This window comes from Triturus cristatus, chromosome 4_2, assembly GCF_964204655.1.
Source record: "Triturus cristatus chromosome 4_2, aTriCri1.1, whole genome shotgun sequence".
Lineage (NCBI taxonomy): Eukaryota > Metazoa > Chordata > Amphibia > Caudata > Salamandridae > Triturus > Triturus cristatus.
In genome coordinates, this window is record NC_140586.1 from 571,826,485 (window position 1) to 571,846,270 (window position 19,786).

General features: G+C 41.4%; 1 protein-coding gene across 2 annotated transcripts in view; it reads left to right on the forward strand.

Moving 5' to 3' along the window:
* Nucleotides 1-19,786, forward strand: part of VAV3 (vav guanine nucleotide exchange factor 3) — a 1,147,877-nt gene that overhangs the window by 899,130 nt on the left and 228,961 nt on the right. For both annotated transcript variants that reach the window (XM_085602242.1, XM_085602243.1), the window contains exon 20: nt 11,826-11,962. In XM_085602242.1, the coding sequence (XP_085458368.1) occupies nt 11,826-11,962 (137 nt within the window). The remainder of the gene's footprint in view (nt 1-11,825; nt 11,963-19,786) is intronic.

Here is a 19,786-nt window from a genome sequence, read left to right on the forward strand (position 1 = left end):
AAAGTTATCTTCACACTTTAAAAATGTTCAAGAAGGTTAAGTTCTCAGTGTAGCAATGCTGGACTCTGTATCCAAAGACGGGCTTGTCGATGATGGGTTGACTAAGGAGAAGGTCTCAGTGAAGTCATTGACAAAGGTGTAAAAAACGGCAAGTGGGAAAAGTCCAGAGTTCACACCCAGCTGTTGACGCCTAGCAGATGCTGCTCTGCATTGGACCTGAAAAAAGATTTCTAGCTTCGGACTTATACTCTTTTCTGGAAAGCGTATTTCCTCATTGGGTCAATGGTGCAAACTGTAGCTTTAGAGGGTTCGACGTCATTAGATGACTATCAACATCAGACATGCTGAATTGGATTTGCTGCTGCGGAGAAGAACATTGCAAGAGCTGCACAAAAGTCAGGCCCACAGGTGATGCTCCCTCTGTGGATTGTGGATGCAAAATGGTACCCCAAATCTAGACAACCTAAAATGTACCTCAGTCAATGTTCCCACATTCACTGGATTGGATACAATGTTAAACCTTAATTCCATGAGGCAAGGTGTTCCTGCATTAAGGCACCTCATCAGGTTTCAAGATCAGAAAACAATTAAATATTAAAAGATTTGGGTTAAATGAAATAGATTAAATGGGCACATTTAATTATTAAGTTCTAGATCATTGAAAAGTTAAAGGGCTTTTATTACAGAATTCAAAACTAATGCCTTACAGATTCAATACTATGAAGGGTCTAAAATGCAGAGATATAAAGAGTATTGAAAAATCAGTAATTATTTTAAGTCCCAAATGGGCAGCAAATTTCATAGAAAATGGACAGCATCCCTAGTAGAATAGGAAAGTCTTCTTGATTACCCCCAAATTCAGGTGTTTTTTTGTACATCATTTTTTATAATGAAATACAGACAGCATAGTCTCACTGTGGTCTGAGCAAATGTTTCAATTTATCATCCAATCAGAGTTCATGAAAAATAAAAGTCACATTTGTGCAACCCCTAAGCACTAACCCACTACGTGAATAATTGTTCGGCACCCTCTAAGCTAGTGTTGGCTGGAGATGCTAGAACATAAGTAGATACATGAACAATAACTTGTTATGTGAGTGAATAAAGCACAGTGAACTAGCAGAAATACCTTGTGAGTTGTTCCAAATCTTTGTACAATAACGGGAAAGGTTAATAGAAAACAATAACAGTGGAAATAAAAAATGACATCTCAGCTTGACTGCATGCAGCAAAGTCTGTGAGGGGAGAAGGTGGACAGGGGAGGACAGGATGATTGGCAGAGATGACTTACATATTGGACAAGATTGCTTTTTCACAAAAATGTGGCCTATCTAACATACATCAGGATAACACACTTCTACACATCATAGAAAATTAGTTCCAAAAGCTATATCGCTACATCAGAAAGTACATGTAAATCAAGCATGAAAAATGCATTATGTACATTGTTGCACAAAAATATAAACTCATTAAAATCTCTTACAGGATCGGCTGGTAGGTTGGTCCTGGTCCCACAACGGTTCTCGAGGGAAAAAGTTAGCAAAATATTTCTAATTTCCAGGCTTTAGGGTTAGTCAGGAGGACTGCTCTGACACCAACTAACTGTTCCTGGACCTCAGGAACTGTACCTGTCAGTCAAGACTCACTCCAGCAGGATCCAGTAGAGGTCCAATGGAAACTGGCCAGGTGGGCTCTTCCAGAAATGTGGATTCCTGCAGCTTTTGAGTCCTTTAGCTTAACAGGAGGTCAGTCAACTGACCATTGGAGTCCTCTTCTTGGTCCTGGGTACAAATGGGAGCAAATACTAGTGGAACCCCTAAGCGTTCTCCTCACAGGTCACAGTGGCAGGTGCAGTCCTTTGTTTGTCTTCCACAGGTCCAGCAGTGTTCTGAGGAAGGTACTGGGTGGCAACATTTATGTCCACTGCTAGCCTGTGGATGGGGGAAACTACTGGCCAATCACTTACCAATGGGGTAAACGTTCTCGGGGTGTTGAGATGTTTATCGCTCCAAAACAGTGAAAAAAAGGCATCTGGGTGTAGGGAGGGGGTCTCCTCTCTTGACAGGGTGGTCCGGAGATGTGTCCAGAACCTTTCTGAGTGTCAAAGAATCCTTACCTTTTCAGTGGCAGACGAAGCTCACACCTAGGTCTGTCCCCCTGTTGTCCTTCTACTCAAGCTGGCACCAAACTCTGTGGTACAGAAGGAACTGGCCAGAACTGGCGTATGGAGTGGGTAAAGGCTTGACTTTCACCCAGTGGTTGGCACTGGGCATAAAAGTGGACTCCACAGACCTCTCCACAGAACACTCCTGGACTTGTGAAGAATCAGAGGAAAGACTTCCCTACTGACGAGGGAACCTAAATGAAGACTGGATCTTCTTGCCTTGTACCCAGGACCCCAGATGTGACTCAAAGGGTCAGTTGGCTGACCTCCTGTTTGATCTACAGGGACACAAAATAAGCTTCCAGAGGCCTCACTCCCTTCAGCTGCCAAGCTGGTGGCCTGTCTTGCAGTGAGTTCTACCTCCCAAGTGCTTCCCCTTAGGTCCTGGAATAATGCCTGGGGTTAGAGTGCAATTCTCCTGTCCCCACGGATGTATGATGACACAACACGATCATTTAGATCACGGTACATTACATCGCTGATTTTACAACGCAAGTCATTACAGCGACTTGCGCTGGAGGGCGCTGGACTTAGGAATAGTGTGATTTACTATTCCAACTCCAGCCTACGTAACAGCAGGGAAGGTGTTGGAATAGTAAATCACACTATTCCTTAGTCTAGAGTGCCATCCAGCGCAAGTCGTTGTAACGACTTGCGTTGTAAAACAGTGATGTAAGTGTATTGCGGTGTTTTGACCGCATTGTAACGGTCTTTTTCCGTCCCCGCACTGCAAGAAGTAGGACTTAGAAACCTTCTCGCAATTTTTGTTGCTGGAGAACTGGCAGAAAACAGGATCCCTGTTGAAGCCGCAGCTGTTGGCATTGAATCACCGGTCAGCCTCAGCTTGCTGGTTTGCCCTGCTGAAGAAGACATGACTTTGAAAATAAGTTTGAACGTACTCCGAGCATAGAGGGCTTCATCAGGACCGATGCCGAGCAGCATCTGATCGATGTTAAGACCTTCCTGGAGGACCATATGATCTTCAGACTTCATCCACTGAGAGCTTTCCTGACTTTGTCAATGACCACACCGGCACCACGCTCTAAGCAGCCTGATATTATCGAGCTCCACTTCAGATCCAATTTGCAGGTTGTCCCACTAAAGACTTGTTGAGCAGCAATTTATCTCCATAAACTTTCTAAGTCCAAAGGCAAACGTTCCACGGGGCTGAATTGCTTGATTGTGGGCAACCTTAACTTATGACTTTGCCCCGGTCTACCGTGATCAGATTACATACACAGTTGGCGCTTTGTGCTTTTTGGTACCATTTATAATTCAAACTTTAAAAATTCATATCTCTGGTTCTACTTTGGAGATTTTTGTCATTTTGGTATGTATTTTTTTTAAATAAAATGTTCTCTATGTTTCTAAAATGGTTTGAGATGTTTTCCTGTGTGTTTTTACTTTATTACTGTTTGAGTACTGCATAAATACTTTACACATTGCCCATAGGTGAAGCCTGACAGCTTTGTGTCAAAAAACAAGAGGGTTAAGCACAGGTTTAGTTAATGACTTTAGTGGTTCTCTCCCCCTTTAACTAATACTCCAGTTTCCTACAGCTGGACTTTGGAGTGGTTAGATTTACTATATCAGCTACAGCCCGAGCAATAGTAGGGAAAATATTGGACTTTGTACTGGTCAGATTTAATATTCTACTCCAACATAAGCAACTGTAGGGAAACTGGTGCAATTTTTAGGAGTTACATTTACTATTCCCACTCCAACATAAGCAACAGTAGGAAAAGTGTTGGACTTCGGAGGGTTTAGATTTATTATACCCAATCAAATATATGCAACAGGAGAGAAAGTGTTGGACTTTGGAGGAGTTAGGGTTACTATCCCACTCTGACGTAAGTGACAGAAGGGATAGTGTTGGACTTTTGAGGGGTCAAATTGACCATTTCTGCTCCAACATAAGTAACATTACAAAAAGTGTTGTACTATGAAGAAGTTAGTTTTACAATACCCACTCCAACCTGAGCACCTGAATGGAAAATGTTGTACTTTGGGGGGGGTAAGATTTACTATTCCCACTCCACCATAACCAACAGTAGGGAAAGTGTAATTAGGAGCAGTTACATTTAGTATTACGCCTCCAAACTGAACAACACTATGGAAAATTGTGGACGTTTGAGTGGTGAGATTTACTTTTCCCACTCCGGCCTTAACAACAGTAGGGAAAGTGTTGGACGTTGGAAGAGTCAGAACTACTAATCCCACTCCAGCGTAAAGAACCGTAGGGAAAATATTAAACTTAAAAAATTTTAGATTTAATTTTCTACAATCCTTAACTAAGGCAACATAAATTGCTTCTGTATAAAATAAATAAACATAAAATATATTGCCATAAATAATTGAAAATAAACATTTTGAACATTACATTATCTATATAAATTATTTAAAAACTAAAAATACAACATTAACGTATAAAACTGTATACACATTTTGTTAAACAATTATATCATTTTACAAATTTAAAAAATAGGCATAAAATACTTCCCTGTCTATAACTCTTAAATTCCAACAACAACAAAAACAAATTAAATTAATAACTGAACAAATATCAATACACATCTTTTAAAAATATAATAACACTAGTAATGTAATTATGGTTAAAAAGTAAACATCACATAACAATTATTATCTAAATAATTAAAACCAATTAGATAATTAACACATGCCAAAAGCTAATTACCACATAGTTAAAATGATCTTTTAACCAGCTAAAAGAAATACTTAAGTAGCTGATTAACAATCGTATTAAAACAATTCTAAACATTTAAAAATAAATGTTTTATAAATTCCTACCCTAATCCCCTACAAACCCAACAACCTACAGAAAATTGACAAAGTAACAAATAAACTATAACATGTATTACCAATTCAAAAACAACACTAAAAAATAAAAAAACTACTTAACATTAAAATATTAACAATTTGTAACACAAAAATGAATGAAACCCTGCTAAATATTTAAAAACAATATTATGTTCACCTATATTTAAAGAAAAAAACAATATAAAAGACTTAAAAAGAATATTGCTACCTTCTATATTCTGTCCCATCAGATTTTTGGCATCTTAATATTTTGACACAATATTTGTTTGTATCTCATGATATTTTTGAAGCGATATTTTGGTGGAATAGTTGATGAAAGTTGGGACCTTAAGTAATCAAAATATATACTCTAAAGATTAGGAAGTAATTGTTTTGTTGTGTGAACAGCTGGTGATCTTTTCTCACTCCTACTGATATTATGAGAGACTATCTCATAAAACGTCTACTCAAGTTTGAGATTATACAGAGAAATGGAATAGTTTTGTAAAAATCTTGATACTAAGATGAAGTCACCTTGTTCAATAGTGAAAGATAATTCAGATACATATTTTAGAAACACATTTTAATTTATTTTTAAAACCTGAAAAGAGAAATTTTGGAGTCGTTCTGTCCTTAAGTAACATGGATTTTCTATCTATCATCACCAACAACTACATAAATTACCATGAATGAAAACAAAAAGAAAGTTTGTGAAAGAAAGCTGAAAATTAATAGAGATCACCTGAAGCTGACAATCCATAATCTGCTCCATAACTTGAGCTCAACATTATGTTTACTTTTCATGTATATCAGGCTTCCACTTGAGCGCTCTCCTTGAAGAAAGAGGGGCGTCTCCAGCATGCACTCAAAGAAATCTATTCAATCCTTTCTTTTTTGTTAAGATTTTTCACAAAGCGTTACTTTCAGGTACATTATTTATTTGTCATTTTTTTTTTCAAAGAGTTCAGGAATATTCAATCCAAATTTGTTATTATTGCGTCATAATAACTGGTAGTATTGAACAAACAATTGTTTATGCCCAATGCATTTCAGGCAGAAAATGCCCTTCTTCAGGGGAATACACTGAAATGTAGAGAAAACACATTTTTTTGGTACCAGATGTACAATAGAACTACTGCAGTGACAGTTGTACAGACAATGCTCAAAAGCATGGTGACTCCATCTTCAGTGATATACTCGGTAGGTAACCGGGCGCCACATGCAAGTGGAAGTGATGAAGTGTATAAAAATTCTCCATTTTGTGACAAGCTGGGTAGCGTCATGTGCTAAACGAAAATGAAAACCGAAAATAAAGGGTGCATGGTGTGCGACCGTGAGAAAAGAACCCAGCATCAATTAATGTGAGCGGGAAAACCGTACAACTAGTGTAAGTGATTTAATTCCTGCGCGTGACCAAAAACGCGTGCATCTTCGAAGAAAATGAAAACTAACTCACGTGAGCTTCAATAAAAAACTTGTCATCACTAGACCCCTGTAAGCGAAACATAGTGAGCAAATGGTTACCAAAATATGTTTACCATGGTAGCCAAGTAATAATGCGGACACGGGCCGAATGCAATTACCCAAAAGTGTGCAGGCATTTCCTACGAACGAGATGTGAAGAGTTTCAATGTGTAAACATGGTCTGCCACCAGAAGTATATATACGTCAACGCGATGTGGTTATGGAAATAGACGACAAACTTAGGTGCCAGTTGTTGTAAATCGTTATTAGTGAGGTTAAACATTTAAAAAAACGTGCGCGAAAATGACAGTGGTGTTCTAGGAGTGAATACATATACTTCATGTAAATGCGCGACAGATTTATCTTGGTCCGGGTAAGTATTGGCTACACTTGCAATGGATAGTAAAAAAAGACTCGTTGTTTTTTGCAAATAAGTCATGTGGCGGTCCCCCTTCATTTCACCCAAAATGGTCAATAGGAAATAACTCAAATACATATGTGCAATGCAATACAAAATATGGCATAAAAAATCATCTGCAAAGTGTGAATCAAAACAACCTTCTAAAAACAACTCAATGCCAAGTGTTTGGGATACAATCAAAGGAATAAAATTAACGTAAAAAAATTAGTAGTGGTCCCTACTCAGTGGAAATGGAATAAAAATAATGGGTAACCTGTGTTAGGGTGAAGTTCATGACGCTGTATAGTCTACAAAGGGTGAAAATCAACCATGTATGCCCTTAGTGAGCCACACAAAATGGGGTAAAATGACATATCTACTCATTATTATCTAATACATCACTAAACATTACAAAAAGCAACTGAAATCATAACGTTAATTCAGCCCCTTTGGGTTAATCGTGTCCATGATGTTAATCCGATAAACCTCACTTTGTAGCAGGTATTGCGTTTTGTTGCGTCCCTTTTGAATTGGGACCTGTTCAAGAATCAGGAAACGAGGTTGCCTAACGTTGTGATTCATGGTGTTAAAGTGTGAAGCGACTGTGGATTTGGGGTTGCTTGTGCGAATGTTACTTTTGAGTTCATTCAATCTGATGCGAATTTTGCATTCAGTCTTGCCAACATAGGCCAATCCACACGGACATTTAAGCATGTAAATAACATTTTGACTGTTGAAGGTTGCGTTTACTTTGAGCTTGATGGTAGTTCCTTTGCTGGGATGTCTGGTTGTATTGGCTTTGATTATGGAATTGCAGTTACCACAGTTTAAGCAGGGTGTGGTTCCCTTGAAGTTAGTTTCTCTGTTTCCTCCAGTTGTCGTAAGTAATTGTTTCAAGTTTCTTGATCACTTGTAAGCGAATCTGGGTGGTGTGTCGAATATGCCTTTGAAGTCAACTTCGGTACTAAGCATAGGTCAATATTTTAGAATAATTTTCTTTACCTGGTGGCTGTGGGTGGGTCGAGTATTTGGATACAAATACACATCTGCTTTCACCTTTATCCTGGGAAATGTTCATTAATAAATTCATCCATGATTTATTTTCTGTTTTAATGGCTGCTTTCTTTAGTATAAGGTCCGGGTAGTTCCCGTTGTTTGAACTTGTCAATGCATACCTTCATGCTTTCTTGATACAACTGTTCATTGGACGATATTCTTTTCAACCTAAGTAACTGTGAATATGGCAGGTGTTCCTTTAAGGATGGCTGGTGAAAACTATGGAAATATAACAGATTGTTCCGATCCGTAGGTTTGGTGTACATTTGAGTTATGAGTGTTCCGTTGTTATTGGTGATACAAACATCTAAAAAAGTGATTTGTCCCTTACTGATATTTGGCGTGAACTCGATACGTTGATCCACGTTGTTTAGTGTTTCAATGGTCCTCTGTAGCTCTGTCTGAGATCCTTGCCATAACACAAATATATCATCTATATATCTTTTATATAGAATGAGATGTACCCACTCATGCTGATTAAGTATGTGGTCAAGTTCGAATCGATACATGAACAAGTTTGCATAAGTTGGTGCGGCACAATTGCCCATAGATGTTCCGGAGCATTGAATGTAAAACTTGTACGGCCATCTGAAATAACTGTGATACAATGTAAAATGGATCAGTTCCATAAGGAAGACTTTCAAATGTTTTGTTTTGTCACTGTTAACTGAGAATGATTCAACTGTGTAGATGCCCATGTCATGAGGGATCAACGTATACAAAGATTTGACGTTGATGGTACATAAGATGGTTTCCGATGTTATTTGGGTTTTGATTGACTCCAGTATGTTTAAAAAGTGTGTCATATCCTGTATGTATGTAGTCATGGCTTGAACATGTGGTTGTAGATGTTTATCCAAATACTTGCCTATTGGTTCGTGTATGGAGTTGATAGTTGAAGCTATGGGGCTAAATGGTGGTATGGTAGCATGTTTATGAATTGTAGGGATCATGTAGATGTATGGTATAGCTGGATTGGTCTTGATGAGATATCTTTAGTCTTCGTTTGTAATCGTGCCGTTTTCAGCGGCATCATCGATGATCTTGGTAAAAATTCACAGAAATTCCTTGGTTGGATCAAATGTCAGAGGCATGTATGTGTTGGTATCCTGTATTCACTCCTCATACTCAAGAGGATTATCCCCATTGCACCATCCACCATTATACTTGGATTACCTCAACTACCCAACAGGAGTGCACCCTTCTGTTTCTAGTTCGAGGCTTCCACTTGAACCATATTTAGTGGAGGACCTATATTTATATGGCATTTGAAATCATTTTCAGAAAGTCCCACTGTTGAGGTATCAGGTAATTTATGAGCGACTACTCTGTTATATTGCCATTTGCAGTATATGCTGAAATACTTTCTTTTATTTATCTAGGTACTTAGATAGAAATGTATGTTCCTTTCAGTGCCAAAACTATGTTATGAAACGTTATAAAAGGGTGAGAGCACCCCAAAGTTTAGTTACCTTGAAGTCACATAAAAGAGTAGACTTATGAACTCAGTTTGTAACATGATTTTCCCATTATTCCTTAAGTTTGCCTTAATAAAAAACAGACATTGGCAAGTTAATAGATTTTGGCTTTGAAACCTATCGGTTTTGCCTATGATTTTTGTTTTGTTCTATATTGCTGTCCAGAAAGTGTGTATATCCATGGCAGTCATCTTACAATGGGATTTTAATAATAAGATAAAATATGTTTAATGATGGCTGTTGCAGAAAGGTGTGCACCTAACAATGCTATCTGTGAATTGATTTTCGTTTTGCAAATTTTGTTCAAAGATGTCTGCCATGCATGTGTGTGCTTCCATGGTGGCAATCTTTGATTAGGATTTGTAAAAATGAAAAAACAACGAATATGCCTGCCATGCAAATGCACAGATGTCATCGTGAAAGTATTAAAAAACACTTTCCAAATGGCTGCCCACTAATAATGCGTTTGGCGGCAAAAAGTTAGTGTGGAGACTGGAGGGCAAGAGAATGATAGCTGGAGATGAGAAAGGGGAAAGGGTTTTAAAAAGAGGGTTATTGGTAGAAAAGACAGTGGGTATGGCAACCCAGGAGAGAGGGGAACAAAAGTCCCTCACACATATTATAGTACAAGGTCAAATGCAAGTGGTGGAAGAGTACATCAGCTTATCAAAACAGTGTGAGAGGAAAATGCTCCTGGGTGGGGCAAACACTAGACTATGCAGGAAAGCCAATGCATCTGAAGCAGTAAAGTGGGATACACATCAAAACCATCCAGTCATGAGCAAGGGTCTACCCCAAACCCCTCCCTAAGTATATGTAAGCAATTGGAAACAATAAGCCTCTTTAGCCGAGACCTAACAAAGCAATGGTAAAGGGCAAGACTCTTCAAAATCACTGGCATGTGCCCTGTTACAGATAAACGTAATGATAGGTTTCTTCACTTCGGCCTTTCCCACTATTACCCATTTAGACATAGTCTTTCACTCTTGAAGCATCAAGTTCCAGAATTTTTTTTAAACTAGGGTTTTAAAATTGTTGATTCCACTGGAGAAGATGTGCTCAGTTCACTAATTTGCTACTGTGTGAATTTGAGAAGTTTGTGGCCTTAAGGAAATATATTCTCAAAATTGAAGGAATTTCTTGAGAATTTTTGCCAGGTTTTGTAGGTTTTTTCCGCTGCCTTATGTGTGTACGCGGAGTATGCTCCCCTAATACCCCTAATTTCGATGACCCTGAAATTGCCCAATTGGGTACGATGATCATTTTAAAAATCACCCAGAAAGATTCTCTGTGTAAAGAGTAAAAGCCTTGACGTTTATTCCAAAATGTGTATATTTTCAAACTAAAATACGATTTAGGAAACATGTAAAGTGGGTCAAAGACTCCGATCAGATTTAAGATGGAAATAGTCTGTAAATGTGCTGCTGATTCTTTTTTATTTCTAGGTAGAACTGTGTTTTTACATCTTGCCTGTCTCACTGTCTGTTGGCAAAAAGCCTATAGTATCCAATACAAACTTAGAGCCCACTTTGGGCCTGCTCTGTGTGCATGATTGAGTGGTTTCTTAACTTTTTCAAATCCCTTTTCCTGATTGGATGGATTTACTCCCTATTCTTGTGTTTTTCCTATCCATGGATTATTTCAGTATCATCTTGTTTTGATTATATGAATTGTATCCTTTTATTTCTGATGGCAGAACCTTGCTTCTAGTGCATGAGGGACTATGCCCCCTCCCTATTTGTATTTACTCTGCCTACATTCTTTTTGCCAGCCCTCTCTCTTTACTTAAAAGTCACCCAACCACCCTCTTGCCCCCACATTCTCCGGTGCTGTGGCCATCACTTGTATGTAATACAGCTGTGGCTGACCATTTGTGAATGGTTTTAAAACCATTATAATGTGGTCATCTGTGCACATGCATGTGTGTATACACTGCAGCCATCTGTAATGATGTTGCCAAAGCTTAATGAAAAACAAAAACAAGATGACTGTCTAGCATGCGTGTACATGCACAGCAACCATCTTGTAATGGTTTTCATGACGCTTAAGAAAAACCTATTGAAGAAGGCAGCTGCATGTGCATGCTTACTGGCCATAAGGTTAACAAAACAACATTGCCAATAGGTAGGTGTTCAGTGTCTAAGGCAAGACCTATTGGCTTTGCCTATGCTATTTATGTTGGACAGGAGTACTAATTGATTTTGGAATACAGAAATCTTATTATCCATCTAAAGATCACATTAACACCACATGCAGGACAAATTTGCATCCCTATGAGTGCATGTTCTGAAAAAGCGACTGTAAATATGTGAATGTTATTTTAATGACACATTCATGAGTCTGACACTGTATTTTATTAATGTTTCTGGCAGTGTGCTTTGTATTTTGTCTTTATATCTGATTTTTACTTACATTTTTTGACGAAGTTTAATTTTTCAATGAACAGGTTTACCAAGAATGCAAGTAATCAGGAGCTACAGTGGAGTCCCACAGCCTCCTTCTCTTGATGGGCCTCCACTTAACATCCAGACGGGAGACACAGTAGAAGTAATCAGAGCTGATGCACACAGTTTATTTTGGCAGGTATGAAGGGTACTGCAGAATGTTATGCTTTGTCATGGCTGGGTTTTAGCCACTGTAGAGCAAAGAACGAGCAGCACTTTGTAATGACCGGTTTTAGACACATTTGCATTTCTGACATCTTTACAAGTGTAATGTATTGCAAAATTGTTCATGCACAATTTAATTCTGGTTAGTAGAGTAGTATTTTAATAATAGACAATGTTCTGCATGTTATTTTATTCCATGTCATGTTATGTTATACTGTGATTTTGTATGTTAGTCGAATTTTGCAAAAACGGTTCTTACTGGGCAACAGTATTGAAATGGCTGAAGTAGTGGCATATGGAAACATAGCGGTATTCCAATGAAATTTCTTATTAGGTGAGTAGAATATTCAAAATACTTCTTTATAAGTGCCTGAGAGCTTGGAAATCCAGTCTAAAAAGCAACTCAACATGTTTTGAAACACTCTTTTGGATTAACTGAAAGTTATATGGAAAACTAGTTCAATATACAATATAAGGAGTGGAAGTCACACATACACTTGAGATGAAGGGATGGATTTAACATCTCTTTGTGCTGGAGCAAAATTGCCCAAAGTGTTGATTTTATATTTACTTTCAAAGTTGCTTTAAAGGAACACAAGAAAGTGTCTCAAGGATGGTACATGTGCATCCCTATGCAACTGTCTGTGGTTTTTTATACAAAGGCCTTCCTGGTTACATTTGTGTCCAGGGCTTTGTGCTAAAAACTAACCCCTCTTTGAGGCAGGTGCAAAGAAGAAGAAAAGTTTTTTTCTAAATTATCACATGAAGCTCTTTATGGGTTTCAATTTCTGAGCCCATACAGTTGTTATACTAACTAAGGGCCTGATTACGATGGCATCGTCCCAGAGATGGGGACCGCCCGCCTATAAAGCGGCAGTCCCACATATGCAATTACAATTCGGCCCCCACCACTGTGGCCGCAAAAGGCCTTTTTTCCATTGCGACGGGTGCTGCTGGCTGCAGCACCCGCCGCAATGGAAAAAAGGCTGGTATTGCTTTTCCCTGCACTACATGGCAGACACCACGCGGTGCCTGCCACATGGTGCAGGGAAATGTAGGGGGGCACCATAGGTGCCCCTAAGTGCAAAAACAAACTGCCTCTGCACAAGGGGGGCCTGCAACAGCCCCCCAGAGGCCATCCCCACCAGCCTTTCCACGGCGAGTGAACCGCTGGTGGGGAGCCAGCATCGTAATCTGATGGCAGTGCCTACTAGGCTCCGCCAGCATGCAATACATGCTGAGGGCCTCCGCGGCACCAGCGTGCTCTAGGAGCCCGTCGGATACGTGGCGTTCGGTGTTTCAAACCGCCACGGTACCGCCACCATCATAATATGGCGGGCGGAATATGGCCTCACGATGTTAGTGAACCCGCCACCGACAGCCTGTCGGTGGCGGGTTCACCACCATCGTAATTACCCCCTTAGTCACTTCACTCAGATTCAGTACTTCAACCACAGAGGCATTGGTTATCTGATGCACCTTTTTTCGTTGCAGTGAGGAGTGAAATATCAGTGTGTCGAACTGTTGGCCACCCAATGAGCCCCAATAATTGGTAGCCAACTCACAAATTAGAGATCAGATTCAAAGACACTTGTCTCAGAACCATAGTATAGAAATAGAGTATTGCAATTGGAATACAGAACCTTCTAAAGAAGTTCAATCTAACAACAATTATACAAGTCAGAAGCTCTGCTGGGGCTACACAGAGCAATAGCAGAAGAACCTGATGTTCTGAAAATAATGTATGACTCTCCCTATCATGCATTAGAAATCAGAGCACAGATTCTGCAGGAACAACATTAAGACACAATAAAAAACTCAGAGAAATTTAGATAATTTGATTATTGTAGTAAAGATCCAAAATCAATGCCTATGAGTAACATTTTAAGCAGTTCAGTCATGAGTCTTAACGCTCGTAGTATAAAACCACACATTTAATCAAAGTGAAACTACTGCTAAATAGAAGAATCCATCAAAAAGGATGGTTACGGTTTGATATTCTTTCCACCAACAAAGGCAGGCAGATGGTTGAAAAGAGTTCTCTTAGCGTGAGCAAAGGGATTAAGTTAGAGACCACTAAGGAAAAGTCCATGGGCAAGGGGAATGGAGCAATAATCGGAAAAGTTCAGATCTGGTCTCTCACCAGACAGCTCCAAATCATTCAACCGGCAGGTTCAACAGCAAAAAGAAAAAGGCAAGGGCATGGAAAGGTAATCAGGCAGGCAGTCCAGAAGGATTCCAATCAATCTGCTAAAAAGAAGAAGCCCACCTCCTCCATGGGAAGTTAATTGTTATACTCCAGATCATCCATTTGTGACATCAGTTGTCACCATACAATGGTCTGAATGTTATGTGATCATTCTTCCGTTCGCCAGGTACAAGATTGATACTCCAACATATTTCATGTGTTCCTTATGAGAAACAACTATCCATTCCGTTCTCACAGGTTAGTTGACAAAGTGAAATTTTGTTGTTGTTGCTCCTAGCAGAATAAGTTGAGAGGTCAAGTTTCCACCAATTTACACACATTGATGTACTGGAAAAGTGTCTTGTTATTTAAAGAATGTTGCATAAACAGAATAGCTAAGGCAATATTTGAGGAAATGTAACAAAAGTCCATTACACCAGGCTACGAAATAATGCAGCCTAAGAAAAAAGGCAATTCATTGCATTTTTAAGTTAACATTTCTTATTTAGTGAAAAGCATTACAAAATAAATTAAGCATATCATATATGGAAATATTTGCAACTTTGTCAGGGATTATTAAACTATTAAATTATTAAATTGTTCAATTCAAATTATGGCCTACTACCAAAATTGTAACAATACCGCCATACAAACTATTCCAAAAAACATAAAAATTTACATCATTTTAAGAAATATATGACCCTAATAATGTCAATCACTTATACTGAAAGTTTCAGTCCTTTACAATAAAGCATTTTTATTAGCACCAGTTTATCATTTGCTGTGGTGTATTACAATAAAAGCAATAGAGATGCTAAGTTTCATCATTATTTTTTTATAACAACTTTGTAAAAATAATAGATAATCAGTTATAGACATGTTAAATTTATTATTTCATGAATCCTGCTATTTGTACATATCCAAGCACACTTTACGGTGCTGGTACTTCAAATTTCTCAGTTTCAGTGTTGTTTTTCTAGACATGTGCCAAATGCACATTAGAGTTTTGCAGTCATAATCAGTTTTTGTGTTGTGTAAAGAATAATCTGTTTTTATGCTGTGACACGTGTGCTGTACTGTACAGCAACATAAAGTGTGGAGAAAGTTTAAAAGTACTGTACAGCAACATAAAGTGTGGAGAAAGTTTAAAAGTAGGTCTAACCATGTTGTTTTGTATTGGAAGGGTAACCTTGCAGTGAAAACCCTATGCTACACTCATGCAGTGTGTGTGGCGCTAGGCAGCCAGAAAGTGCACCAGCACTTGGGAAGAGAGCAACAGTGCCATTTCTTTGTAAATATGAAGCAGTCCTGCTCTCTGCCTTTCAAACAATTTAGCACATCAACTTCGATTTCCACACTGTGATACATTACATTTACTAAATGTGTCTTTAAGTAGTGAATGTTTCTTAAAGCTATCCTGCCATGGATGGCTCCTTAGACAGCGTACATGAAATAATATATATCAGGGGACACCATTTCTGATTTTTTAAAACAGACACAGATTGTCAAACTTGAAGCTGAAGTATACACAAAACGTAATGGAAGGAATGCTTGAATTAATCTCAGCTACTGGTAATCACTCAGGCAGCATCCCAGTCTATCGTTATGTTACACACCATGTCACCTCAGCTTGGACCCCGGCATATGCAAAAAGTCTTGCCCCTGCTTCAATGAGATCAGCCCAGCCCGAACTACCTGACTAGGTCCTTCCTGAACCTAAACATATGCAACCAAAGCCAGGTATCCATTTTTTTTTTTTTTAATCAGTTTTTATTTTTATTTAACATTCAAAGAATTACAGATACTTGAAAGACATCATTGCTTGTGCACTCTCCATACATAGTGACTAGGCACATTAAACACAAGTTCTCGCCACGTGCATGGTGAACCCTGCGCTCATCCTAGACACAGCTGCAGCACCTGAATAAACATAAAAATAGCTTTCAGTTCTGGTTGTGTCTAGAATATGTCCCTGTTCGGGAACTACTTAGTGCCAAAAGTTCACTGGTGAAGTCCTTCCTTGGTACCATATGGACTGCCAAACAGACATAGTAAAATAAGACAGTTAATCCCCAACATTCCCAACGATCCCAACTCAGCCCGGCGCTAGTGGTGGCGTCCCCTATCCCCCTCATTTTGCTTTCTCCATTAACCTCGTCCAGCATAATAGATAGCTTGTTATTCCCTCATAGCGATACACATCGTTCCCCCCCCCATTGCTATTGATGCTAATCAATACATGCAGGGGACTTGAAACGTAAAATATGACACACATGAAACAGCACAGGCACACTCAATTGCAAACTCCAGTGTTTACCCTGGACCCATGCCTCTCCCCTCAAATTGTCCCCGCATTTTCTCCTCCTCAACCCCCTGGAGTGCCTGGAGCAGACCTTCCCATCGAGCGGCTATTGACTCCTTCCTTAGGCCCAGCATTTCCTCCCTTCTAATGGCGGTCCCTTCTGCCCTTGCCCAGGCATTGATCGAGTGTCTCCACCCCTGTGGGGGGGGGGTTCCTGCGCCTTCCACCTTTTGGTGAGCAACCGTTTGGCAACCGCTATTCCCAGGTCTAGGAACCGGGATTTCACCTTCATGGCCGGTGTTCTGCAAAATTGGTGTAGTAGGTATACTTCCCTTTCAAAGGGCAAGCTATGACCAGTGCTTATATGTAGCAGCTCACTTATCCTGCTCCAATAAGTGTATATCCTCTGGCAGCTCCATAGCATATGGATCAGCCCCACCCCAGGTTCCATACATCTGGGACACACTGCGTCTATACGGTGAAAGTACCTGTTGATGGCCTCCGGGTTAAGGTATGCCCTGTGTATAATGAACAACTGGATCTGTCTGAGCCTCATATTCCTAGGGATGCACACTGGGCCCTTCAATACCCTTTCCCACTCCTTATCTTCTAATAGCCTCCCTAGGTCTGTCTCCCACTTTTGTCAGAGTGGTTCTAATGTGACTGCTGCATTCGTGCGTAAAGACCCTGCAAACCAACGTACCAGGTGCCTGCCTCGTCCCATAACGTGGAGGTACTGTATGGTGAGATGTTGCTTTGGTTCTGTGGACATGTCCCCCCATATAGCCTTCAGCGTTGCAACTAAAGAGCGGTGCACAAGGAATTGTCCTGGCGGCAGCCCCCCCTCCTCCACCAACGAGTCATACGGTGCTAACGAGCCTTCCCGGTACAGATCACCTAGAATCTGTATGTCCGCATCCCTCCAACACTCCAAGGCCAAATGAGTAAGTGTCCGCACCCCGCTAGGGGAGCCCTCTAATGGTAACGCAGGTGTGTATGGTATCAGGGTTCTAGTGATAAATAAACTTCTGCGATAACATTTGTGCGCCACCTTTAGGAGGAGTGGTGTTGGTGTTGCGTGCTTGACCACTGGGTGGAAGAGCATGAGAAGCTGCTCCAGAGAGTATGGGGGCAGCACAGTCGCCGTGTCGTCCCAACCTCTGTCTGCAATCCAGCGGGCTATCCACTGCAGCTGCGCTGCCAAGTAGTAATGCTCGAAGCAGGCCACCACTAGTCCCCCCTGATCCGTGGGCAGGTATAATTTCGCCAGTGACAGCCTGTGACGGCTACTCCCCCAGATGAAATCGTGGAGCAACTTAGAGAACGCAGTAAAAAAGGCCGCTGGTATGTATATTGGCAGGTTGGCAAAGTAGTACAGTAGCCTGGGAAGGATCACCATTTTGGCCAGTGCCACCTTGCCCGTGACTGTCAGCGTCAGCGTACCCCAGAAGCGCATCTGCGACTTGAGAGCCATAACTGCTCTACCCACGTTCCCGTCCAAGATATCCTGCGGTTGACGGTATATCTGTACACCTAAGTATCTGAAGGTATCCTCTTTCCACACCACTCGTATTCCGTTGAGAGTGTATCCCGGATCTTGCCTTCCCCTTTCAGACGCATACAGGCAGGATTTGCTAGCATTTACCCGAAGCCCCGAGACAGCTGCAAAGCCTCGCAATATAAGGGCCCGCTAGGCCGGGATATTCTCTATATCCCTCACGTACATCAGCAGGTCATCTGCATATAATGACACCTGATGTGTTGCGTCTCCCAGCGGTATACCCTCCCCCTCCATTGTGGGAAGTGCCGCCACCAGAGGCTCAATCGCCAACGCAAACAGTAATGGCGACAGCGGGCACCCCTGCCTGGTGCCCCTGCACACCGGTACCGCTGCCGATATGTACGGACCCAGCCTGACCCGTACCGTGGGGTTTCTATATAAGAGGCCTATCATTTGTAAATATTCCTCCCCCAGATCATAGCGCCGCAGCAGCGTTGATAAGTACCTCCATTCCAGACATTCAAAGGCCTTTTCCAGGTCTAGCATTAGGCAACCCGCTTTTGGCCAATCTTTAACACTCTCCTCCGTGACTCAGGTTCATGAACGTACTCCACTTAGGCACAAACCCATTTTGATCGCTGTGAATGAGGGCTGAGACCACCGGTGTCAGGCGCTCCTGCAGGACTTTGGCGAAACATTTATAATCGGCATTCAAAAGCGCCAGTGGTCTATAAGACCCCAAAGCTGTTGGGTCACGGTCGGGCTTCAGCAGGGACACCAGGTACGCCTCACGCATCGAAGGGGGAAACATGCCTTCCTCCGGTGCCTTAGAATAGACCGCGTGTAAGTGCAGCACCAAGGACTCCCGATAGGCTTTATAGAATTCGGCCAGTAGGCCATCCGGCCCTGGAGTTCTCCCGGATGCCAGGGATGCAACTGCCTCTCCTATCTCTTCTAAGGTGAGGGGGCTATTAAGCGCCTCCTGGTGCTCAGCCGAAACCGCAGGCAACTGGATCCTCTCCAGGAACCTCCCTAGTTTGAAATCTGAACAACGGACCTGGGACTGGTACAGCTGTGGATAGTGGTCAACCATTACCTTGTGGATCTCTCTTTGTGTATACACCAGATCTCCCTGCTGTGTGCGTATCGCCGCAATCGGGACACGGTTAGTATCTGGCCTCATCAGCCCGCCCTGTCTGCTGCAGCTTGCGTGCTGGCTGTGTGTGCTGCATAGTTATGGCAGCGCAGCCGCTCCAACAGCTCCGCTAGTTGCGTCCGGAGGTCCTCCAGGTAACCCGCCTGTCTACCTCCCCCTTCTCCCCCCCTTTCAAATTGCAGCAGCTGGGATTCGATTTGAGTAATAGCCGCCGACCGTTGCCTGCGTACATTCCAGGAGGCACCCAAGCAATGGCCTCTGATTGTTGTTTTGAGGGCATCCCATTCCACCAGCACATCTATGGCCGTGCCTTCGTTAAGTTCAAAGTATGTCAGGATTGCCGTCCCTAGTGACGAGCGGAACTCAGGATCTTCCAACGCGTTAGGCTGTAGGCGCCATGTGGGAATAGGGGGCTTATCAGCTTCCCAGCTGATGCGGACCTGCAAGGGGTTATGATTGGAGTGTGTCCGACCTAAATATTCCGAGGCTTCAAGCAACGGCAAGAGAGACTGTGACCCCTTCACCCTGTCCAGTCGGACATGCAGGTCGTGCGGAGCGGAATAGTAGGAGTGAACACGGTCAACTGGGTGGAGGGCCCGCCACATATCTAGTAGTGCCCAGTGCGAAAGCCAGTCCGCAAGTGCCTGTGCA